The sequence below is a fragment of the Lemur catta genome, chromosome 3, assembly GCF_020740605.2.
Source record: "Lemur catta isolate mLemCat1 chromosome 3, mLemCat1.pri, whole genome shotgun sequence".
In the NCBI taxonomy this organism is placed as follows: Eukaryota; Metazoa; Chordata; class Mammalia; order Primates; family Lemuridae; genus Lemur; species Lemur catta.
In genome coordinates, this window is record NC_059130.1 from 71,169,673 (window position 1) to 71,197,422 (window position 27,750).

At 34.4% G+C, this 27,750-nt stretch overlaps 1 protein-coding gene across 1 annotated transcript in view; it reads left to right on the top strand.

Moving 5' to 3' along the window:
* The window catches only part of NEGR1 (neuronal growth regulator 1), an 817,382-nt gene that overhangs the window by 519,918 nt on the left and 269,714 nt on the right, over positions 1-27,750 (top strand). The window contains exon 4 of the mRNA XM_045547746.1: positions 25,693-25,824. Within this exon, the coding sequence (XP_045403702.1) occupies positions 25,693-25,824 (132 nt within the window). The remainder of the gene's footprint in view (positions 1-25,692; positions 25,825-27,750) is intronic.

Here is a 27,750-nt window from a genome sequence, read left to right on the forward strand (position 1 = left end):
TTGTTATATGCTAGTAAAGCAAAAATCTTCACAAGATGCTGTACATGAAAACAATATATTAGTGTTGTATCTTCTCCTGCAGAGGCATATAATAGTAACAGTCATTTTAGGCAAGTCCAATTTTGCCTGCTCCACTGGTGGGGAGCCAAAAGAGAAAGAGTATGCTTTTTAAATGAAATTGGTAACAAAACAAAAGAAGAAAGAAAAAGAAAACCTCTTATTTCTATACTCTATCCTGAAGAATTTGTCCGTTTTCACTTATAACATTGCTTTTACCAAAATAATTACCTCTAATTAGCAATAGTTTTGTTAAGCTTGTTTTAAACATATCCACTGCATTCTCTCTACCTTTAAAAAAAGACCCAAAATGGTTTTTGGATACTATAATATAATTTCAGGTATCAGGGTGAGTACTTCTCACCCTAAGTGCTAATCACAAGAGCTGAATTCCACTATCATGTAATCACACAGTGATGGTCATTTGACAGTAGGGTCACTCTGAGTAGAGTGGGCTCCTCGTAGAGCAGTGCTGAGCTGAGTTCTATGTATCATTCTACAAAATACGTCATATGTTGTTTTCAAAAGTGAGAAAAGAAGCTGTAGAATACATCCACATAAAAGTCACCATATAAAATTTACATTATTGTCTTATAATATTTCGTTAATAAGAATGATAACCTTGGCCGTGCGCAGTGGTTCACGCCTATAATCCTAGCACTCTGGGAGGCTGAGGCAGGTGGATTGTTTGAGCTCAGGAGATCAAGACCAGCCTGATCAAGAGCAAGACCTCGTCTCTACTAAAAATAGAAAGAAAATTATATGGACAGCTAAAAATATATATAGAAAAATTAAAGAATGACTCATTCTTTAACAAAGACACCTGTACCCGAATGTTTATAGCAGCACAATTCACAATCGCAAAGATGTGGAAACAACCCAAGTGCCCATCAATCCACGAATGGATTAGTAAACTGTGGTATATGTATACCATGGAGTACTACTCAGCTATAAGAAATAAAGAGAGCTGGAACCCATTATACTAAGTGAAGTATCCAAAGAATGGAAAAACAACCATCACATGTACTCACCAGAAAACTGGTTTCCCTGGTCATCACCTAAATGCACATGGGGGAAGGATACCAATTGGATATCAGACTGGGATGGGGGGTGGGGGGAGGGAATGGGTGTATGCCTACATGACGAGTGCGTTGCACACCCTCTGGGGAATGGTCATGCTTGAAGGTGCAGATCCGGGGAGGTGGGGGGGGGAGGGGATGGAGGTATGACTACATGATGAGTACCAGGCGCACTGTCTGGAGAATGAGAACGGATGCGCTTGGGACTCTGGCTCGGGGGGATGGGCAGGACATGGACAATGTATATGACCTAAACTTATGTATCCCCATGATGAGCTGAAATAAAAAAAAAAAAAAAAATTAGCCAGGCATGGTGGTGCATGCCTGTAGTCCCAGCGACCTGGGAGGCTGAGGCAGGAGAATCGCTTGAGCCCAGGAGTTTGAGCTAGGCTGATGCCAGGGCACTCACTCTAGCCCGGGCAACAGAGTGAGACTCTGTCTCAAAAAAAAAAAAAAAAAGAAAGAAAAGAATGAGAACCTTGATCTTACCTTACGAAATTTTGAAATCACTAATCTATTTTAAGAACAAAATTTCAAGTTTCTGTCCTCGCTTTCAGAGTCTCAGTGCTTATTAGGAACAAAAAAAAGTAAAAGACCTAATAATGGCAAAATTAAACCATTCCTTGCTTGCTATTGATCTTTCACTTTTTTTTTCCACAGTAATTTGTATGTATAATCAAATTTTATGTACACACAGACACATACACACACAGACATTAGTGCTTCTCTATATCAGTAGCATATGTGCCTATGAAAACTGTTTGTAGGGATAGTTCAAGAAGACTCTTAGATTTAAATACCAAACAATTTGGCTACTAAAGCTAAATAAAACAGATGTTTCTGAATATTGAGAAGGACTTTTTATTTACATTTTGTGACTTTTCATAATAATTATAGATGTTAATGGTCTATTTGATACTATTTTGGAAAATGTAGCAATGAATTTAAAATGCCTTTTAAAGATTGCTTTGCAGAGTTTGGAAAGCCCTATGAACTTTTCAAATAACATTTATATATATGCAAGAAAATTGTGATAGTATAATATGTGCATCACATATAACTGGAAAACTGTCATTCACAAACCTTAGTTCAAGGAATAAGGCATGTAAGTTTGATTCAATACATTTTTTTTTTTTCAAATCATGGTCATTGTGGCCATCGCTTCAGCATGAATTGCAGGTTAGACACATAAACTTATTTCTATACTCTCTGAATTTTATCTCTTTTTCCAAATCATGTCCTGGTTCTTTACTATTGCTGTTACAATCAGCTCTCTCCTTGACTGAAGTAAAAGCAGCTCCCTCTGTTGCTCTTATTGTTGCCATCCTCTTACCTGACTAAATAATATTTACTCCAAGAAATCTGTACACATGCTAGTTATTTTTCCAACCACTGACTAAGTTGTTTGTATCTTGTTATTGTAAAAATTACTTTTTTAGGAGGCCTCTCTTGCCTGTTGGTATTAGAGTTTGCATCATCACCAAATTAATCTTCCTGATCCCCCCATTCCAATTACCAGATGGAACAGACTTTTTCCCATTTTGACATTACTTTTGTTGATTTTTATCAAATTTTATTTCAAAATTAGTTTTGGACTCTCTGTCATAAGTATTGTCTCCCAGTCAAAGAATAAATTTAATAATTTTCTCATTAAAACTATTCAGTCATATATATCTCTTAATGAGTTTTAAGTTACTAATGTAAATCTCTCTGATTTCTCTTGTAAATTACAACCTTCATTAATTGAACAAGTATTTATTAATAGCCTACCATGTGCCAAAGGCCGGGATACAGTAGTGGGTAAAATGGACAAAAGCTTCTTTCCTTGTAGAGCTGTCATTTCAGTAAGGAAGACAGATGATAAATAATAAGCATAATACTGAACCATATACTAAATTAGAAGGTAATCAGATTAGATTAGATGGAAAAGAATGAAACCTGGTAAATGGATTGAGAATGCTGGCGCAAGGAGAAAAATGTTGCAATTTAAATATGGTTGTCAAGGTAGCCTCATTGAGAAGGTGACATTTGAACAAGGATGTGAAGGCAGAAAGGAAATATGTGCACAGCTATTGGTGGGAACAGCATCAAGGCAGAGGCAGCAGCCTGTGCAAAATCCCTAGGGCAGGAGAGTCTCATGCATGGGGAGAGGTGAGGAGCCCAGTGTGGCTGAAGCGAAGGAAAAAGGTACAGATTGTGAACAACTGTAATCTGAGAGGTCACGGAGCAGGCCAGATCATGAAACGTTTTAAGCCATGGTGGAAACTTTTCAATTTCTTTTTTATCATGTTCTCCTGTCAGATTTGGACAGTGGTTCTTCACTGACTCTCACATCAGTATTTCAAGAAATGCCTCTCTCTTAGTTCCCTAATCCATCTCTTCCTATCAGATTTCTCTCGTGGGTGGAACGTCACTACAGAAAGAATGACTTTTGATTTAGCTGATCATTGCTCATTGCTCATTAACTCATTGCTTTTCTTAGGTCTCACATGTTTCAGTACGTGGCAGTGAGAAAGAAAAGAAAAGAAGAAGAAAGGAAAAGAGCTGAAGAACGCTTGCATTAATGAGCACATACTTTGTATAACTCTGTGGTGCTGCTCACTATGACATATTTTACATTATTGAGTCTTAAAAACTCTGAAAGGCAGTCAATATTTTCATCTTAACAGAGGAGTGGAGTGAAGTTCAGAGAAGTTACAGAAGGTATCTAAAAGCAAACAACCAGTAAAGTCTCTGCTGTAAAATTAGCAGTGTTAGAGTCCGGTGAAAGATTTTTCTTAAAAGAATGTCCATAAAAATATGTTGAGAACATTTAAGCAAAGATAGACTATCAGAATATAGAACTGTTCTAACGTGGTAAGTCTGTGGTCTCAATCTTACACGCACCTTCAGTTCTAGTCCCAAGAGGAAAGTAAATAAGAAGCATAAACCTCAGCAGTAATTTTCTCAGTAGCAAGGTCAGTCCTGCTTGTTTCCTCATCTCTCTAACTCACCCTTCCAGTTCCTCTGCCTGGGCCCCGATCTGTTGTTTTATTCCTTTGTGTCTCCAGATTTTTTGCACATGTCTCTTATATCCAGATCCTGATTGTGCATTGGTTGGATTGAATAGAACTGAACCAACATTTTACCTCCATTGGTACCTTGGATCCTCCCCTATGTAAGGGTATCCTCCCCTATGTAAGCAACTCACTTCAGTTGATGCCCTCCTCTCCAACTAAGTATTTCTAGTCTTAGTCAATGTGTGCATATCAGAAACTTTTCTATGCTCTTTGAGATACAAAGCATGAGTCTACACGCTGACTTGCCTGGATGTATTTCATATACTTGTCCCCATATTGAGTGGTCCAGTCTTGTGACTCCCTCCTTAACTCTGTGCCAAACTTTGCCCCCTCTTTCTTATGTGCCCCCTTTTCATCCTCCAGTTGCTTTCCCATTTTTTCATGCTTCTAAGACTTCACACCCCACCAGCAGTTTTCAGGGCATTTCTCTCTGTTCTTTAACATAAACTCAACATTCTGTTTAGGCAGACTTAGGGCTGTTCTTATCTCACATGGAATAAAATCATTTTTGCCTATATACCTTTTTTTTTTTGCCATTAGCCAGAAATACCCTCCGTGAATACAACTCTTTTCTTTCAGACTACACAAGTCTTGCTTTTCACACAAGAGTGCTCCATTCCAAGAACTTCTCTCCATTTTATAAAATTCTATTCTGTGTGATGCTTACGCCACAACACAAAAGAAAATTGACTCTGTTCTTTCTTATATTTGTGCTTGTTTTGCTGTTTGTGGATGTTCCAAATCAGTTTGCAATCTCCTTGAGAACTAGATGAGTGACAGCTACTTCTCTTGATGTTTTTCTCCATGGCCTAATGATATATTAAGACATAAGCAAATTGCTAATAAATGTCTGAAGTGTGAGTACTAATAAAACCTCTATCAAAGCTTTAGCCATTCATCTTATCAGTTTCATGTATCTTTTGGCATATCTTCAATTTATTTTATTGATGTTTATTCAAAATGTTTATTATTTATATACCTTTCTGTATTAAGTACCTTAAACTTATATACACTTAAAAATTACCTTAAAATTTTTCACAGCAAAAATGCAAATAAGTTATAAGAAATATAATAAGGTAAGACAATGAAAGGAAGTATGTAAGGAGATAGGGCAACAAATGACAAAGTTTCATCAGAGTCACGCACCAAATAAAATCTAGCCTCATCTCACAGTTGGCACCTAACCAGAGCTGTTGATAATTACTAAGGGACAGAAATAAGCAAGGTGTCAGGAAGCCCAGCATCATGCTGATGTAGCCCTCAGTCACATGCTGACCGTAGTAAAGGTACCATATTTTCTGAACCTAAGAGGATTCAGACTATGCACTAGAATCTTAGGTCACGTAGAATAAGACATGTCAAAGAAGGACCCCTGAAGCATTAATGGTAGTTATTTGTCACATTTTTGTGCCCAGAATTTCTTTCTTCCCCTCTGGAAGTCAGTATTTCTTGGGAGAAATTGCTTTTGGTGGTTATGATATGCTGCCTCCAGGATGAACGTGGGATGGAGGCTTCAGCCTATTGTCTCATTCCTTTGGCTACATTGATTGCTTTATAGATGGACATGTGACTATATCAGGGCCCATGAAAGCATTTGTGGACAAATTGATATGGATTCTAGAAAGAAAGGGCCTCAATTGTTCTCAGATTAAAGATATTAAACACAATGTAAGCCTGAGGATGTGGAGACTACGCTTATAATCACATAGAAACTGCCTGAGAGTAAAGACAACATTTAAAAAACAGCATTACCAAGAAATGTGCATTTTGTGAATTCTGATGATATTGTCTGAGTTCCTGCCACCAGCTCCTAACTTCAGACTCTTCAGTTACTTAAAACAGTAAATTTTATTTTCTACTTCACCAGTTTAAACTGGATTTCTAGAGTTTTGAACGAAAAGAATCATGGCTAATGCAGTTATCATGTGATACCGTGCAAAGCAAAGTGTTTGTATTTGTGGGATAAGCAGAGCCAAATCAGAAAAATCTTTCAGAATTTCTTTTTCTCCTACTCACTCCAAAACTGGGTGGGGATAACAAATCCATACTTTATGATTACTTGCAAAAAGTATAAAAGAATTACTCAGAGTCTGGGTTTCACAGAAAAAGATAATTCCAGCTAACACTTGACAGTAACAGCTGTACTTGAATAAGGATCACGTAAGTACTGTCTAAGTTTTCTAAATACTAACTCCAATAACTCATAACAGCAGCAATTTGTCATCCAACCTTCTTTCCAAGCATCAGTATTAAGAAGCTATCTTTGATAAATTCTTCAGCACATGTCCACTTGCTGAAGATAGCATTTTTGTTATTTTTTTTTCCAAGCAGATTGATGACAGGCATAAGAACAAATGTCACTTACGTGGAAGTGGAGAGACGCTGAGCAGATAAAGTCAGTTAGTCTATCACTGAGGAGCAGCAGTGATACTGACCTTGTTTGGCATAGAATATTGTCCTATTAAAGGCTTCAAAATAAAATAAATACTAGAATCTGTACCATAATCCAATATTGAATAAAAAGTGTATCAAAAAGAAAAGGGAAAATAGGATGGCAAGTAGATCCATCAGAATGTTCTCAGATAGAATAATAACAATAACAACAAAAGCCCAGCCTACAGAGATTTCCTGAGGATGGGCTCTGGACCTAAACTATCCAGACATACTGAGAATACTAATTTTTTAAATTTTAATTTAATTTATTTTTTTATTTCAAAATATTAAGGGGTAAAAATGTTTTTGTTACATAGATACCTGTTATAGTGCAGTTGCCTTAAATAGAAAATTAATAATCTTATAGTTCAACATATTCCCTTTACTTGTGATGCAACTACATGCTCATAACTAAAGATTAAGTCGATAACCAAAAGAGGTACATGATTAACTGAATTAACTGATGGTGACGTTGTGGTTAATGCATTTCCTTGACCTGCACCAGCATGGATGGAATTTCAATCCAAGGCTATGTCCAAAGAAGTATAAAGATGTGGGGTCTATAACCATAAAACTTTCCAAAAGACAGAAACAGAAGTCATGAATGGTGGAGGAGAGGGACATTGGAGAAAATACAATGTATATAAAAGACCTAGTGTTGGCCCTAGTATCTCTAAAATACCAAGTATAAAAGTCTGAATTATATTAAAATCTAGCTATTATTATTTGTTGATATCCTTCTGTGAGACAGATCTTTTGAGAATACATGATTTCGGTTTCCAACCGAGGAGTAATAGAAACCAGATTTCTTCTCCCAGTGAAATATCCAAATAATTAACAAAATATATGAAACAACAGTTTGGAAGCAACTGGACAATGGGAAATTAAGGGTGATGATTCCTCAGAGGCAAGAAACAAAGGGGAGCCACACAGTTATATCTGAAAGGATATTGCAGTGCTGGCTGATGTTTTCTCTGGAGAAATGATTATTGATCTCATTGTTCCAAGTAAAGGCAATAGTTTTAACTGTTGATTTCCTATAGCCAAAGAATCCAGAAGAAATAAGGATTGTGAATAATGGTGTTCACTTTTAGGCAATTTATGTTGAAACTTGAAATTTGTAAGTCATCAAAACATCAATTTAGCAACTTTTATCAAAAACTTGGTTCTACTTTATTTTATTCACTATCTCCTCTCTTCCTAGCAGCCCCTTTGGTGTGACAAATTTATCAAAGACAAAAAATCATGGCTGTTGAAATGAGGTCAAGTAGTTTGCTTAGACTCACACAGTGATGGAGCTAGGACTTGTGTTTAGGCCTTAAGAGAAGTAAATACCAATAGGCTTATGAGTTTTATTTCTTAAAGTATCTACATTTTAAGAAAGAGTTTGTAGGGAAAAAAATGCCTTCAACTAAAAGAGTTATTAATAATAACAGGAATTTTAGGCACAGGAAAACGGACAGTGGATATATTTGATAGTTGGCAAAGCTTTTGATGCCCATCACCCATACATATATATGACACATTTGTACTCTTCTCTAACTTATCTATGTAAACAAAGGCACTTATAACTCAAAGGAGTTTCTTTTTCCTCATGTTACATAGAGGTGGTATTGATAGAGTTAATAGATTGTATCATTCTTATTTAACCAATATATTCCTATTACCAACCAATATATTCCTCTATACATTGTCATAATATCATGCAATGGAAAATGTTGATAACATTTGCTTTATTTATTTAAGAAAACATTGTATTGATATTGGATATCTGTCATCTCTGCATTCATTTTTCTTCAATATAGTCATAATTTTCTTCTCATAATTGTATAGTAAGAGCTAATTAAAGAAAGAATCAGATTGCTATCCATTATATGCTTTTATCACAGCTACATTTTTGGCTTACCTTTCTTTTTCATAAGGAGTGGGGATTTTATAAGATATATATCTATTATGTTGAGCACATGCCCCGTTATGGGTTCATGACATAATGTTTTGTAAAACTAGAATGCTAAGTACTCTAAAGTTTCTGCTTTTCTCACTTTGGTTTTGACATTTAAAAAAGAGTGGGATTTAGTCTGTCAGGAAACGTCTGAAGGTCTGAGAATTCAGTGACCATGGAAGATCTCTCTATCATTGCTAATGCAAGATCATGAGAAAATAATGAGAACAATTGCTTTGCCTCCATTCTTAGCCACCAACTCTAGAACCACCAAGAAGAGGGCACAGTATTTGGAGGATGGCGGGAAACAGATGCAGGATGATCGAATTCTGGGAAGACCAGGCAGTTTGTTACTTTGTATATTCATTCTTGGTTTGTTCTTTTTTGATTATTTGTTTGTTTTCATGTAAATACCTTTCATTCTTTCAACTAACAAACGTAATGAGCACTTATTGTGTATTAATAAGCTAGAACATTTGAGTTTTCTAAGTTTCTAAGTTATTGGCTGTAGCAAGTGTAGAGAGTTAGGAACAGATCTTCTTATCAAGACTTACATGTCAACATGTTGCTTCAAATTCAAGAAGGGCCAACTGAAATGATCCTTTTGTAAAAACCAAAGGCTTACTATGCTAGAGACAAAAACATACAGTACTTTTGAACTCTTTCCCTAGAGAGTGGCACAATTTTTTTTCCTAATACTCTTTTCCATGACACCTTATAACTGAAGCCCTTAGTTTATCCATTTCTCCAGTTCCAGCTTCAAATATGAAGAAAGCAGTATTTTTTGCTCATAACAGAAAATCTTATGTATTTTTTTTTCCTTTGGACTTTGCTGAAGTTTTGTAAGCAGGATCAAGGGATTGGTATAAACAAGCAGACTCTTGAGTATACAGAAGGGATAACTAGCTTACTGGAAAGAGAATGAAGTGTAAGAACAGAGATGAAGGGGAATATAAGGGAGACAGAAATGGAGTAACAAAAGGATTACTGATTTGATTTATTTTTACATGTTGTGTTTTCCACAGAAAAACTGAATGCATTGAATAAAATGACAGGCTCTTATATACATCCTATAATACTTTCAATGCAGTTTGAGGATAAAGAATAGAAACAAATGTTTGGAATTTATAAAAAAATAAAATAAAGTGTGTAACTAATATTAAAAAAAAAACAATAATATAAGGCAATATGCCAAATTTCAAGCACTTTAAATTTAAATAGTATAACCTAACAGGCCAAGATTTGCCCGTACTGTTTTCATATGGCGTCTGCATAGGTTTGCTAGGGCTGCCATAACAAAGTACCGTAGATGGGGTGGCTTAAACAATGGAAATTTGTTTTCTCACAATTCTGGAGGCTAGAAGCCTGAGATCAAGGTTTGGCAGCATTGGTTTCTTCTGAAGAAAGTAATGGAAGGATCTCTTCCAGGCCTCTCTATGTGGCTTGTAGACAGTCATTGTCCCTCTGTGTCTTCAAATCATCTTCCCTCCATGCTTGTGTCTGTGTCCACATTTCCTCCCTTTAAAGGACACCAGTCATATGGATTAAGGCCCACCCTAATGACCTCATTTTAACTTTACTTCTTCAAGGACTCTATCTGCAAATATGGTCACCTTCTGAGATACAGGGGTGAGGACTTCAACATATGAATTTTGGAGAGACATTTTCAGCCCATAACAGCATCTAAAGCATTATTAGTCAAAGATCATTTATTGAAGAATTGTATTTCTTTTTGGAAGCAAAGCACTGTTATATATTAAGTGCAGTAAAAATACCTGTAGATTAAGTCTCTGATCTTGGTGAAATGAAAAATATGCAGATACTCAGGAAAGATATGGCACTTATAAATAGGATTAGCTCTATAGATCTGCATAGGCACTAGTCTGTTTCACCTGGCAGAGAAGAGTGTACAAGCCTGAGGTTTACTCAATACAAATAATTCTAGGAACAGAACAATTCCTATTTTGCAAATGCAAAAATGAGAAACAAATACACTGAGAGACATAAAATGCCATAATAGTGAGTTACAGTCACAGTGGAAAAGTAAACAATATTTTCTGATACCCATTTGAACCTTCTGTAACTGGAACTATTGTCACTTGGAGAAGATAGTTTTATTAGACTGCAGCATATGTAGACAAGTGCATTGAGATAAGTTATAATACTTACAAATGGAACATAATAGAGGTTTCACATGTTGCAGACCAATAACATATGGCTCCGTTCAGAGAGACAGTAAATAATACACTGCTAGTGATGAATTCAACCTGGTCAGAACAGAAACTAGCTGCAAACAACCACATAAACAGTAACAGCCGGTTCCTTTGCAGGCACTTTCTTTTCATAATTTATCTCTCTTGAACAAGATGTGTGTGTTGGGTAGTAGGGGGGAGGCAGCTCTTCCCTGGTATAATGAACAATATGTTATCTCACTTTTCTCTTTTTACAATTTAAATTTTTAAGGGAAAATCAATGACTAAACTTGCCATTGCAAATTGAATCACATATTTTTCAGGGAAAATGAGTCATAGACCACCAAATGGGGTAGAATGGGAGGCCAGAAAAATGGCCACAAAATTCAAAATGTGTAATGGCACTTATTAATAGACGGGTGCTGTGAGTGCTGCACTGAGTGTATACGGTCTTTATCTGATAGGAATAAACATATGTGTTGTTTTTTCCACTTTAAACCATTAAAATGTTTTTCTGGCTCTGTAGGTTTTGGTATACAGTATACAATTTTGTGGTGAAATCTGAAAACACAATACTTAACATTGAAATGCAAATAGTATAGGCCTGAATAATGCTTCATTATTTCAATCTCATTTTTATCAATAAATTTTTGTCAATGAAAACTTCCATTTTAATTTTACTAGGATTTTGCACAGGATTTGTTCATATGAAGAAATAGGCCCTAAGAGGTTAACAATGCTGCCCCAGATCACATGGAAACCCAGTGCATCTACTCTGGAAGCCACATTCTTTTTTTTTTTTTTTTTTTTTTTTTTAATTTCAAAGTATTTTTTAAATATATTTATTTATTTATTTTAATTTATTATTTAATTTCAGAATATCACAGGGCTGCAAACACTTTGGTTACATATATTGCCTTTGCACTGCCCGAGTCAGAGCTACAAGCTTGCCCATCCCCCAGACAGTGCACACCACACCCATTAGGTGTGAATTTACCCGTACCCTCCACCCGCTGCCACCTGCCTGACATCCTATGAATGTTACTTACATGTGTGCACATAAGTTTTGATCAATTGGTACCAATTTAGTGGTGAGTACATGTGGTACTTGTTTTTCCATTCTTGTGATACTTCACTTAGAAGAATAGGCTCCAGCTCCATCCAGGATAATACAAGAGGTATTAATTCACCATTTTTTTATGCCTGAATAGTACTCCATGGTATACATATCCTGCATTTTATTAATCCACTCATGTATTGATGAACACTTGGGTTATTTCCACATCTTTGCAATTGTGAATTGCACTGCTATAAACATTCAAGTGCAGATGTCTTTATTATAGAATGCTTTTCTTCCTTTGGTAAATACCCAGTAGTGGGATTGCTGGATCAAATGGTAGTTCTACTTTTAGTTCTTTGAGGTATCTCCATATTACTTTCCAAAGAGTTTGTACTAATTTGCAGTCCCACCAGCAGTGTATGAGTGTTCCTATCTCTCCATATCTGTGCTAACATTTGTTGTTTTGGAACTTTTTGAGAAAAGCCAGTCTCAGTGGAGTTAAGTGATATCTCATGGTGGTTTTGATTTGCATTTCTCTGATGATTAGAGATGTTGAGCAATTTTGGGGGGGTACGAATATTTTATAACATACATGGATTGCTTTTGTACTGCTTGCGTCAAAGTTATGAGTGTACCTAACACCCATATAGTGTACATTGTACTCGTTAGGTATGATTTCACCCATTCCCTCTTCCTCCTTCCCACCTGCATGATTTCCATTTAGTTTTACTTCTATCTGTGCAGATCAGTGCTGATCTGTTAGTTCCAATTTAATAGTGAGTACATGTGGTGTTTGTTTTTCCATTCTTGCGATACTTTGCTTAGGAGACACATTCTTAATTACCTCTTTCTCTATTTTTCTTATAAAGTATATCATGGTTTTTTTGACAAAGACAGCCATAAGAACACACTTTGAGTTAAGTCTTGGTACATGTCTACTTCCTTAAGCTGCTAATTTTTTTTTTTTAGAAGCCTCACCATGATTAATTACTTAAATGCTACTTGATGATCTCAAGGTGGTGTGATAATTATTATAGCATTCCTATTAGACAACATGTTTCTTTGCTTTCTGCCTGTTTAGCAAATATTCATGCTTGTAAACAAAGTAAAATCCAAAAGCTCTATGGTAATATCCAATAGGAAATCATCTGATCTATTTAGCTTTTACACAGTTCTGCTCCACTACATGTAGTATGGCTATTTTCCAAATATCTTTGGCTTTATCTTCTTATTTATGATGCCCTCATCTACACACATATTATTTAATGATCCTCAAAAACACCACTAGGTACAGAGACATCTAAAGTATATTTTCGTTTATTTTGCCTTTAAATCTCCTAGTGGCCTGGAACTAAAAGGAAACCAACCAGTTTATAGGATCACAGATTAATATGAAAGGAAATTAGGATGTCAGAAGTAGAAATTTCCTGGTACTGAGATGCACAATTTCTCTCAGGGGTCCTCAGAAAGTGGACACATTGATTATATCAGATAAGGAACTCAATAACTTTTCTGACAAAAATATAATAGGAGGTTTCATATGGCCTTCTTATAATGTCCCTCAGTGAAGATTGGTATGATAATACCAAAGCAACATTTGGTAGAGGTAGTTTTAAGAGGTGCCAAAATAAGGCAGTCAAAGGGAAAAGTACTAATTTGTTCTGAAAAGAACATTTAAAATAGCTAAAGAAATAAATGAATTTCCTTCAGGTAATCTTTTATGAATATTATTTCTGTACATGAATTCATGATAAGACTTAAACACCAGAGAAGTCAAAATTATATTCTCTGGCCAGATCCTGGAGTATGAAATATATTGTTAAAAGTGGACCCCCAAGTCACAAAGCTAAGATAATAGGATATTAAAAGGAACCTTCTGCTGAATCCAAGGCAACAGATAGCAAAGTGAGATGTAATTCACATCACCTATATAGAACTTCTAAAACATGATTAACCACGAACTAATTAGAATATTCCCCAGACTAACTCCCTCCCTGAGGATCTGAAAGGATTGAGAAAAGATTTTGATGTGGGTTCTTAGGAAAGAGCTGTGATGTGCTCTACATCCCCATCACCATTTGGTACTGTAAATCTTCTTAATTTTGGCCATTTTACTGGATGTGTATCAATATATCAATATGCATTTGTCTTTAAATTTACAGGAAGTAAAAATCACTCATTGTAGTATACAGTTGTATGACTTTTGACAAATGCATATTCACTGCCATAATCATGATACAGAATAATTTTGTCATTCTATGAAATTCTCTCATGTTACACTTCCGTAGTCAGTCAGGCTCCCATTCCCCGCTCCCTGGCAAAAACTAATCTATCCTTAACCCTTAAGTTTTACCATTTCCAGAATGTCATATAAATGAAATCATATGGCAAATACGCTTATGCTTTTAATTTATTTTATTTAGTAAAATGTATTTGAGATTCAACCATGTCATATATGTATGAATAATTTTATTGGCAAATACTATTGCATTTATTGGCAAATGAGTGTACCACAATTTGTTTACTTATTCACTGGTTGAAGGATATTTGGACTGTTTCTAGTTTTTAGCAATTGTGAATAAAGCCAATATAATTATTTACATACATGTTGTCTGTTTAAATATTAAGTTTTTATCCAGGAGTGAGATTCCTAGATGGTATGGTAAATGTAGGTTTAGTTTTGTGAAAAACTGACAAACTGTTTTCTAAGCTACCATACCATTTAACATTTCCACCAGTAATGTAAGAGAATTCCAGTTGTTTTGTGCCTTAAAAGCACTAACCTATTTTTTAATTTTAGCCATTCATATAAATGAATTTCATTCTGGATTTGCATTGCATTTCCTTAATGACTAATAATGTTCAACATCTTTTGATGCATCATCTGAATATCTTCTTTAATAAAGTATCTGTTCGAACCTTTTGTTCTTTTCTTAAATGGGTTGTGTTTTTATTGAGTTTGAGGGTTTTTTGTATATTCTGGATACAAGTTCATTGTCTGATATGTGTTTTACAAATGATTTCTCTCCTTATATGATGAGCATTTTTATTTAATTAATGGTATCTTTTCCAAAGCAAAAGTTTTCTTTTATTTTGATGAAATCCAATTTATCCGTATCTCCTTGTATAGTTTGTGCTTTGGGGATTATATTTTAAAACTTTTAATACAACCTGAAGTCACAGAAATTTTCTCCTTTGTTTTTTTCTAGAATATTTATAGTTATATCATCCACATTTAGGTCAATGATAAATGTTGAGTTAATTTATGTATAAGATTTGAGATATATATAGGTCAGAGTGGATAACCTTACCTTAATCTTCAGCTTAGTAGGAAAACATATAGTCTTTCATCATTATATATGATGTCAAATGTAGTTTTTTCATAAATGTCTTTTTCAGGTCAAGAAAGTTCTCAATCTGTAGTTTTCTGATATAAAAATTTATCTTGAATAAATGTTGAATTTTTTAAATGATTTTTCTGCATGTAAAGATACTCATATATCTTTGTTGTTAATGTAGTAAATTGCATTGTTTAATTTGTTTTCAGTTGTACAACCAGCCTTTCAATCCTGGGATAAACTATATTTGGTCATGGTGTGTTATCATTTTTACATATTTCTAAGCTGGTTTACTAAAAATTTGCTAGAAGATTTTTGTGTATAAGTTCATGGGAGGTATTTTGTTTTTCTTTTGATATATTTAGTTCTGATATTAGGGTAATGATTGCTGCATGAAATGAATTGGGGAGTTTCCCTACTCCTCCATTTTCAGAAAAAAAATATGTAGGTTTGATAATTTTTATTAAAAGCTTAATAGACATATGATCCTGAGGTTTTCTGTGTGAATGATTTTTTAATTACAAATTCAACTTCTTGTAGCTGAATATATTCAATATTCAGATTTTCTATTTTTTTCTCAATTATTCTGCAAATTTCTGTCTTTGAATGAAGTTTTCCATTTAATCTAAACTATTCAGTTAATTGATGGTTAGTTTTTCTGAATATTTTCTTAGTAGCCATGCAGGCTTTCTTGGAACTGTAATAATACCCTCTCTTTCACTCCTGATCTTGGCAACTTGTGTCATGTCTCTTTTCATTCTTTATCAGTCTGGTTAAATGTTGTGCATATTGGTAACGTTTTAAAGAACCAGGTTTTGATTTCATTGATTTTCCTTATATATTGTCCATCTTAAACTGACTTCTACTCTTTATTATTTCCATAATTCTATTAGTTTACCTTTTATTTTCCTTCTTTTTCTAGCTTAAGGTGGAAAAGGTTGAAGCTTACAGTATTGATTTTATAACTTTCTTTGTTTATTTTTTGTTATTGTTCCATTGTCTTCTGGCTTGTATCGTTTCAAACAAGAAGTCTGCAATAATTATCACTGTGTTTCTTATTGCAAAATATATATTTTATCTCTGGCTGCTTTGTAGATTTTCTCCTTCCTGCTGGTTTTCAGTAATTTAACTATGATGTGCTTTTGTATGATTTTTATTTGTTTGCTTGTTTTTCCTGCTTTGAGATCATTAATTTCTTGGCTTTGCCGTTTTATTGTATGCATCAAATTCAGAAAATATTCAGCCTTTGTTTCTTTAAATACTTTTTTTATCCCTTTTATGGCACTTTAGTATCCATATATAAGACCATTTACTATTGTTCCATATATCATTTAGTCTTTTTTTTTTTTTGGTTTTTATTATTTTTTCTGTTTTCTGTGTCTCTCTTCATTATATTCAGGTTTTTTCTTAAATACTTGAGCATAGTTATAACAGTCAGCTGTTTTTAAATTTTTGTCTAATAGTTCTATTGTCTCTATCCTTTTTAGGTTTCTTTCTGTTGACTAATTTTCTCCTACTTTGTTCACAGATTCCTGTTTCTTTGAATAATTAGTAAACTTTTATTAGATATTAGGTTTTATGTTTTATATTGTTCAATGTCTAGGCTTTGTTTTGTTCCTTTAAAGACTATTGGACTTTTTTTTGTTTGTTTTAATAGGCAGCTGTATCACTTGCAAATCATTTTGGTACATTGAACCCTGTTTTTAAGTGTTAAAGAATAAGTCAGGAAGAGTCTTTATTCTGACTTTTCTTCAGCCCTGCAACTAAGACACAAGCCCTCTGAAGTCTTCATCAGTCTCTGATGATCAGATTCTAGCTGATCAGATATCAGTGTCTCTTCACTTTGAGCTCCAGAAATTTTTCATCTCACATATCCCTCAGTTGTTCTTTCCTCAGCTTTATGGTATTTCTCCTCATGCATGTACAGCCTAGTACTCAATAAAGACAAAAAAACACATGTAAATTTCTCTAGTTTTTTTTTTTTTGTATGTGGGTTACTTCTCCTTAAAACTCTGCACCACTAACTACTTCCATCTCCCTCCCTGGCTGAATTCCAATCTCTTTTTTCTCAATTCAGAAAGAGCATTGGTTTCCACCTCCTTGAGCCTGGAGTCTGATAATTGCCCCCAGATAGAAAGCCATGGAGATCAATTGTGGGGCTCACCTTGTATTCTTGTCTTTCATCAGGGATTATGGTTCTGTGCTTCCTATTGTCCAATGTCTGAAAAGAGTTGTTTTATAAGTTTTACTTGTTTCTCTAATGGTTTATGGCAAGAAGGTAAGTCTGGTCATTGTTCCTAAATGTAATAGGAATCAGAATTCCATAATTGTGTTTAAAAATATAATTTAAAAAATATGTAATATTTTAAAATGTCCCCAAAGTCTTTTACTTACAGCATTCTAGTCATTCCTTAAGTTACAATCTAATTTTTTAATGTCAAATACAAGGCTTCATAGCTCAAGGCTCACTTCTACCCACTCCCACAAAATGAATCTTCTAGTCTAAACAAACTTTCGGACTTCTTCCTTGAAATTACGACAGCACAATTATGATAGCATAACATCCCATATTTTCCTCAAATGTAGTAATTATCATACTTTATTGAAGTTACCTACTTATATTTTCTTTTCCCAGTAAACTATAAGCTCTTTGAAATGGAAACAATCTTGTTTACTGGTCAAACCTCCCATCACAAGTAGTAGCCATTGAATGAATGCATAAATGGGAAAAAGGAAGGCAGGCAAGAAGGCAGAATGGAAGGAAACATTGTGATTGTGAGCTGACTTAAGAATTTTCCTTCAGTGCTTTCTGGTGGACTATGACAAATATGTAACAACAAAAAAAGTCAAAGCCATGAGCATTTTATTTACTGATTACTTTTATTTGCCTTTGAAACTTATTACAGTATTTTAGTAGATGGCTTCCTTAATTTCACCTACTCATGCAGCCTCTTCTCACTTGTTCCTTCAAACTCCATTATTTCTGTGCTTTAATAACACTCCCCAGAATTATATTACCTGATAGATTTGTGGTACATTCTCATGCAAATTTTTTTTGCTTAAAAAGACTGTCTTTGTTAAATTTATTTTTCTGAGCTTCACTCATTATTCAGAGGGATTAATGACCTCAACAACATTATAAATTAGACCATATGCTTTTCTTTTCTTACTGTCTTTGAAAATTAGAGTCAAATTACAATGTTTATGTGCAAGTAGAAATACAAAGTCTAATGCAAACTGTGATAGAAATTTGTGCAAAATAATGGTCTCCAAAAATGTTTATGACCCAGTTCCTGAAATTTATGACTGTGTTACCTTCCATGATAAAAGAGAATTTGCAGATGTGTTTAAGGTTAGTGACTAGAGATGAGGAGATTATTTTGGATTAGACATGTGAGCTCAATTTAATCACACGAATCCCTAAAAGTGAAAGAGAAAAGCGGAAGAATGGGTCAGAGAGATCGGACTGGAGTAGAGGCAGTAGAGGTTCAAAGTGGGAGAAAGAGCTGATCCAATATTTGTTGGTTTGGAAAATGGGAGAAGGGGAAGATAAACCAAGGGATGACTGTAATCTCTGAAAGCTGGGAATGGCCTTCAGCTGACAGCCACCAAGGAAATGAGGACTTCACTACTACTGCAGAAGAAACTTAATTCTCCTAACCAACTGAAAAAGCAAATAAACAAGCCTCCAGAAAGGAATCCTGCGCCTCTGACACTTTGGTATTAGACCAGTGAGACCCTGTATTGGTTTTATATTGTTGCTATAATAAATTGTCACAAAATTCGTGGCTTACAAAAGCACAAATGTATTATCTTATACTTCTGCAGGTCAGAAGTTAAGCACTGGTCTTACCAGATTAAAAGCAAGGTGTTGACAGACTGTGCCCCTTTGGGGTGCTCTAAAGGAGAATCAATTCCTTGCTGTCCGCTGAGCACAATCTGATTTCTAGAGGCCACAGCTTACCTTGGCTCATGCCCTACTTCCTTCACCTTCAAAGTCAACAGTGGTTGGTAGAGTCCTTATTATGTCTCATCTCTTTGGCCCACTCTTCTATCTTCCTCTTCTGCTGGTAAGGACTTATGTGATTAGATTAGGCCCTGCCAATATATTAATATTAATAATTTTCTTATCTCAAAGTTCTTAACATTAATCACACCTGCAAAATCCCTTTTCCCACATGAACTAATTACTTGAGTGAATAGAATGTGGATAACATCGGGAAACCTATTATTCTGGTTACCATAGACCTATGGATGATTTCTGACCTAAAGAACTGTAAGAGAATACACTTGTATGTTTTTAAGCCAGTAAGTTTGTCGTAATTTTTTATGGCTGCCATAGAAAACTAATACAAACCCAACAGCCTCGTTCAGAGATTAAGTTAATATTTATATAGTGCTTTCTAGTTACAAGAGCAAGAGTTATATATGAATGTCCTAATTTAGCTTAGTAATCTAAGAATTTTTATTAATACTATTTATAGATGAGAGAATGAATGCAGTGTTTCAATCATATACATATCAGGCATGTAGGTTTTAGAGTTAATTCTGGGTTTCATATCTGCCACCGGATTCATCAGTCAGATGTTTAGTTACTTTAACTATTATAGTCTTGCTCTAAAGAATTGAATGTACTTCATACATTTGTTTAAGGTTACTCTGCAATTCATTTTAAAAAAACATTTAGCATTGTACCTCACACATAATAATAAGGATTGAATAAAAGGTAAATATTATTTTTATTTATAGTCATGTGGTCAATCATTGGTTGAATAGAAAGTTAATCTACCTTCTCTAATGAAATGTCAAATATTCTGGACTTTCTATTATGGTGTCTTTAATCATATAGTCAACAAATATAGAGCCCCGACTAGACATGGAATGTTACAGCCTTTTATATACAGAACTTATAACAGGAAAGATAAATATTTTACAATTTGCTAGTAATTAAATGAGTGACAGTAAGCATGTAGCATGTATGTCACACAAGATTAGTGCAGGGTTTTTTTTTTGTTTTTTGGAAGTATGTAATATAGAGCTATAGACTGGGCAGTGAGTAAATCACAAAAGGTTTCTCTTAGGAGATGTTGTCTAAGCAGAGACCTAAACAATGAGAAGTTAGCTGGGTGAAGTGAAGGATAGAGTGTTCCAGGTATCAACTGGACGGCAAGAGCAACTATATAAGGAGAAAACAGGCAATAGGACTTTATGTCAGCCTAGAATTCTCAACAGAAACCCAAAGCTGAAAGCCATTATATATATATTAATTTTTTATTCCAATGTAATAGCAACCTTGCACATCTATAGACGTGTTTACTGATCTCCTACAATGATATTAGAACTGAAATGGTCATTGCTATTAATGCCTCTTGAGTGACTTCTTTATTCTCACTCTGGGTTCCTATGAAATATCATGTTAAGACAGAAGCACTAATCCTTGAATATAGTAAACTGTCAGTATGGAAACAATATTTATCTAAAGCAACCTCCGTGGCATGCATAAACCTATATATTGTAATAATAGTTAATAGATTTTCTAAATTCCTATGATGTCACATGGTATTTTAAGAAATTTGTTTGTATTAACTCATTCCTCACAAAAACCATATAAGCCAGGTTCTGTTATTATCCTTACACGTTACAGATAGTAAAGATTAAGTACCATGTATAAGGTCACATAGCTAATAAATGACAGAGCTGAGATTTGAGGTCAGATAATCCAGTTCTAAAACCCATATCCCTAACTATGCAGTATGGCACAATGCATAGAAGAGATATTTGCATGATAGCAAATGTGCTGGTGGATAGCAAGCTGATGGGGAATAATTACAATCATAAATGTAAATGAACCATTCCAAGTATATTTTATAAATTCAGTTGCACAGTACCATCTTGTAATACATGGCTATGAGATCCTAACAATATATCTTCCTGCAGGGCAGCCTTGTAAAATAGGATGACTCTTTCTGAGCACAGTTTCAGAAAATGATTGAAATGACTCTATAAAGCAGATGCAATCATTGGCATACCATATGAATGTGTGCATTCAGAGATCAGTAACTGAGACACAGGGGCTCTCTTAGAACAACTTTGAGAATAACTTAGGAGGTAAAATTACCAGAATACAGTGACTTTTGGATGACTGAGGTAAAAGGTATTGTAAAAGTTAATGCTAAGGTTTCTGGCTTGAGCAACTGGGTGATGATCAAAGCACTCACTGAGATTTAGAACACAAGAAGAGCTGCAGATATGGCAGGAAAGGTAAATCTGGTTTTGACTGTGTTGACTTTGAGATATCTATGAAATATCCAAATGGAAATGTCCAATAGAATATATGAATCTAAGATTCAAGATATAGATATGGGCTAAGTAGATCAACCAGGGACTTCTCAATATATAGATAGTAATTAAATGTAAATGAATGAACAATATTCCCTGAAAGAGTGTAATGAATGAAGGAAAAGGAGGTCATAGGACAGAAACAATATTTGACAGATATAAAGATATGAAGGGTTTTGAAAAAGTGAAAACAACTGGACAGAGATTTTAGAGGAAAACTAGTGAAGGATAGTGTCCTACAAATTAAGGGAAAAGAAATTCATTTTGTAAAATATATTTCTGAAACCTATGAATACTCTAGAGGAATACTGATGCTGTTGCAAACTGTTTTTATAAGCAACATAAAGTATATTGAATTCCTTACCAAACCATAAAGCCAAATCCAGATATCGTTTAGTGGCCGGCATAGACTTCTGTCGCTAGGTTCTTACCAGAAATCAGTATCTGAGAGATACTATAATGCATAGCTATATCCTATTTTTCAGCTTCCTCTTTGAAGATGTTGATAATAGTGACATCCCTGAAAGCTTGTGGAATTTCTTCAGTTCTCTATTTTTTGAGAGAAGTCTATCTGTGCTTGGAAGAGACTATGCACAAAGGAAAACTTTTGTTCAGATTATAGGCAGTACTTATCTTTTTTCCTCAAAATTGTATGTAATGATTTTGTTAGTCTTTATAATCTTAAAAAGGATCTACAGTAACTGTACAGAGCCTGTTCTAACCCCTGCCACCACCTATCACTTCAAGATGGCAGCAAGGATGGCAGTTCTTTTTAAAGTTCTTTTCCTCCTTCCTGACTCTGAAAGAGAAGTGGCAACTTTCATTTCAGATGATGTAGGTGTTTACTTTAGAATCTCTAATCTCAGTTCTTATAGGAATTTATTAATTCATTAATCCATGTATTTATTTGTTCAATAAGTATTTATAAAACATATAACATTTCACAAATTGTGCTAGAGCTAAGGACACAGAGATGAATAAAACAGAAACTGCTGCTGCACTGGTGAAGAATGGTAAATCCTATAACCATTAAGAGAGCTGCCATATCACAATGTATTTACATCTCATCTACATTTATAATTGATACCCTGGGAGATAAAAAACATATTACAATGTTTAGATTTATTATCGATACCATAGGATAGGACCTATCACTCATAAACATTGCAAAATCTTGGTTTTGATTATGGTCTTCATGTCGTTAGTTCACTATATTCCTTCAGACTTGGTCTTTCCCCTCCAGTTTGGGAGACAGGTTGAGTTATGTTGCATATATAAACTGAAATGTTCTACTTTGCATTTTAATGAACTATGCCCAAATCATCTCCCATTGAGAGAAGAGTGATGGGAAAAGAGTTCTAAACCAACCATCTAAAGACAGGATTGGTTTCCTTGCATACAAAACTAAGCTAAACAATTACTACAAAGGAAAACAAACGACAGCAAAAACCAAAGAGGCAGCCAGTCAAACAACTAGGAAACTCTGGTGTTTATATCCCAGAAAAAGCAACTCTAAATTTCAAATGTGGACTTCAAGTCTGGTAAGATCAGACTGAGAACAGAGCGAGGATGAGATCAGGATGGAAACATGGAAACGGTCATTTGTGTAAAAACAATAGAATGCTTAGAGTACATCTTTTGGGAGAGATGATGGAAACAACAGGTAGCTTTAAAGTACCACAAACCCAGTGGGGAGAAAAGTAAGGTATTGACCATACATTTATACTTTGTTTATCCCAAGCATCTTTATATTAGTGATATAGATAGTGTTGGCAATATAATCCATTCACTGGCTCTATGGCTGAGTTATGCAATGCATAACTATTTACTTGTAATTCTGGTAGTTGTCAATATGGACCTCCTTTTATGGTGGGGTTAGAGAAGGATCCCTTAATATGGCTATTTAGATTGTGCAGTGAACTCCAGGGACAAGATGCGAAGGGTGCTCTCTGGAGTAAGTGTCCTGATACTAGTTATATTTGGTCATATAGCTTCTTGCAGGTGCTTTCAATCTTTTAGAATCTGCCATTTTAGCCCTTTAGGATAAAAAAAATATATATATGCTTGCTTCTTCTTTAAGTTCTGAACCTTTTGTTTGTTTCTTTTCATTACACTTTTTGATTCCTAGTAGACATACAAATCTAATGTGTTTATTTCTATCTTTTAATAATTTAAAAGCTAGTGTTTATGTTTATGTAATGTTTAAACTGCAAAAACAATAGCACATATACCCACCATATTTAAAATTTTACTTAAGTATTAAATAATAGTTGGTTATTCAAGTAGGTTACAACGTATGCTTGTTATCAAAGGAATTAATGTTTTGGGTTTCATTTCTTAAATCGTGTCAGTATGCAAAAATAAAAATATTCAGTAATATTTTAATACAGAAAATAAGCTAGACCCTAAAAATTTGTTTTTACAAAGATTCACAATAGTATATATTTTCACTTGTGATTGGCTTCATTTTGTACTGCCCAACTAAGTCATTTAATTCTGATTCTGATATAATATATCAGTGTTACCTATACTTTATATTTAATGCTGTCTTTATAATTTAAGTTATATTTTAAAAATTCTTGAATGTGAATATTTTGTCCTATCTCTATTTCAGTAGTTTTTACAGGCACATTTAAGCCTAGAATATCTTCATTTTAGGAGTGAAATTAAGAGAAAAAGAGGGGAACAATAGAAAATAAATATTGTATTAGTGTATTGAAGTCAGATAAGGGAACTGGAATGAGCTATGAAAATGACTATAAAATCAGATTTTAAGAATATGGACTTTGAAGGTAACTGCTGCTTTTATAAGCTCACATCAGTATATCTAAAATAGTATATCAACCAACTAACATCTCAGAAGTTTAATTCTCCCGTCTCTACAACTTGGGATCAGATAGCTAAACAGGGAAATGACTTAATCATATATATTCTAAATTCTCAAGGTAAGCAAACTATTAGCAAACCTCATAGTTACATGGAGGGAAAATTGTGCCACCTTTAATATAGGCCCAGAAAAGAGAGCCCATGGGAGAAAATTCATTGACATGGATTTTAGATTTGGAGGGCAACAACTAGATTTATTTTATTTGATTCATTAAAATTGAATTTTCTTACTAGCTTTCTAACTTCGATATCATTACAATAGTTTTGGCAAGGCAGTAATAAGAAGACAGAAATAATGTCGACTTTTGAAAAAAGACCATTTAATGGAAGTTGGCTTCACTTCCCAGCTCTCTTTGGTATGTTTTGAAATGTGATTTTTCAAGGTCTGTGTAAGGAGGTATTAGAAGCGGCTCTTCTCTTTAATTTCACACAGGTCCATTCTTCCTTTGCCATACCTCTGATAATTAGGATCCTTCCTGTTCAATGATTCTCTGCTTTCAAATAAATAAAAATTCTATTATTAAAGAAAAAAGTCTTTTAAAAAATATTATTCACTTGAAGATATTCTTTCATCTGTGATTATGTCTTTATATATTTAATCTGATGCTCTTTTCAGTCGAATAGAATGTTTTCCCTGGAATATTAAATAGCAAAGATAAGATTTACTTTACTTTTATGACCCCTTAACTCTTAGTTTGTGAATCATAAAGTGTTTTCTGAGATTCATAGGGTGAGTTATATATAGTGTGTACAGTGTACCTTTCTTGGCATCATTAATCATTTTTGAAACTGAAATACGGCAATAGTTTGTCTCTATACTTTTACCAAGCCATCTGAGTTGAAACCTGGAATATGGGTCGGAGATTTTCCCAAAAGAAAAGTAACATTTAGTTAGGTTAAGTGTCAAGTTGCTAGCTTCATACTGTATAAAAGTCAATATGTACCAAGTCATATTAGTGAATTTCATCTACACTGTTCAGAGGTTGTTGAACTCAATTACAGAAATGTGCAGAGCTCTATTTGATGTGTGAAGAGGTTAGGAAACCACAATCAATTAAAAAGAACACATGTATATCCTGTTCTGGGGAAACGGTTGTTATAGTATCCCTTGTTCGGCTTCTGCTTTTTTCTCTGAGTTTTCCTCTCAACATAAGTGAACAAAGGGTTTAATAATTCCCCAGTTTCATTTGGAATTGTTTTGTCAGCAGTATCTTGTAGGAAGTCATGCAATTGTTGTTTTACTTGAATGAAGCCTTGGGCGTCTACAATTAAACATGCTGTATATACATATATATTTTTTTTTGTAGCAAAACCATTTGAAAATGGACAATATTTGGACATTTATGGAATTACAAGGGACCAGGCTGGGGAATATGAATGCAGTGCGGAAAATGATGTGTCCTTCCCAGATGTGAGAAAAGTAAAAATTGTCGTAAACTGTAAGTCTCATCACTTTTTATCATGATAACTTCTAAGAAAAGATAAAATACCTTGAAAAATTCTGTTTGAAATATGTGTTGCTGTTTTTTTAAGAGGTAGTCTATCGGTAAAAATCACCTAACAACAGTGAAAATGTGTACATTTTAAAATATTGATCAAATTGTTTTATGTAACAACAGTTGTCCCAAGTGATTCCACAACAATTCAGTTTGATGTACAGATTGAAATGTTTCCAATATCATCCTAGTCTCCGCCATTCTAAACTGTGCTATCCTTATCTCTAAAGCACCATAGACACAGGCTGTTTTTTTTATCTCCTGGGCTTTACCTGGAGTGCACTTGGACTAAATTTATGTGTGTAGCTCCCAGTGAAACCCTATGCAAATGAAATGTGCTGGTTTATACTCAAAGAGAAGAGCTGTACTGTGATGCTTCTGTTACTTGAATGATTTAATTCTATTTAGTTTAGAAAAAATTGAGAAAATTAAGAAAGAATTTTCCCATGAGCATCCTTATTAGGAAGTTAGAATATCAGTTAGACATTTGCGGAGCCATCAATGCCATTATGCTATATGCTTTCTCTAAATGCCCCACAACACTGATGTAGGACAATTTTCCAATAGCATTCTATGGTACGCCTTATGATCTCAACAGCAAGGACTGTAGTAGTCTTTACTTTTCAAAAATACCTCCTTAGTTTTTCTCTCAAAAATTTCACACTGTTTACCTTCTTCAAATAAAATACCTTTTGGATAATAATATTTTACCAAAAGTATGTACAAGCTACAGCTTCCATTTTTAAGATTCCATTTCTAAATCTTTCTCTATATAGCCTTTGCTAATAATGTATATATACTATTATACCATAAAAAATTGTTCCAAATATATCCAGAAATACTAAAACTAATTAGTAGTTATTTTATACTGATATGAGTTTTTCAGTCCCATGGGCCAAAAAATAAGTTTCAAAACACTCCTAGCAGTCGAGCTGTCACCAGAGCAAATCACTGTCAGCAACTAACTTTTGTCAGTAACTAAGCTATACTTCAGGTTGATCTCTGTTAGACTGAGCAAATGTGCATGATTCCAGATCAGAAGACAGTTTTTGGAGCAAAATTACTCACAGAGTATTTAGCAGAATCACCCAAGATGCTCATTAAAAATTGAAATTTTCTGGGGCCCCGTTCAGCCATACTGAATTATAATAGAATCTTTTGGGTGTACATCCTGGAAATCTGCATTTTAACAAGTCCCCACTAATTCTCAGGACTCTTGTTGCAGAGGGCTACAGCTCTTCCCTCTAGAACTCTCTGAAATAAGAGTTAACAAGTAAAATCCCTGATCATTTTATCACGAACCATTCTTATCTGAATATGTGTACACTGATTTTATTGTTGGAGAGTTCAAGAGTTGGTAAGGGGAAGATTGGGAACTATTAAGTAAGGAATATTTTTAGCAGTGAGCACCAAGAAATGAAAAAATAGAATAAAAACTGCCAAATAAGCAAGGCACCCAGCCCTGTAGTGCAAGCCACTCTCAGACCCCCAGACCCAATAGGTCTTTAAAATGATGTCTCTGATAGGGATGAAATTGAAAACAGCTGCTGTATGGATTTATACCCCACATAAAATGTACAAGTTCTTTTGAATTCACATTTTCCTTTGTATCCCTCTGACTTTAGTTCATTGTCATTTATTATTTAATCTGATTCTCTTTTGTCCTAGACAAGGGAGAACTTTAGACTGAGAAAGGTCAATTGAAAGAGGCACAAACTTGAGGAGAAGCATAGAAAGAAAGACACATCAACCAAATTCCTCATCATCAAAGGGCCTGGGTGGAGAGGAGAGTCCCTCCATGAGGCAAAAGGACAGAAACTGGAGAAACAAGATGTTAAGAAGTGTGAAGGCTCTGCCATAGTTTCATGG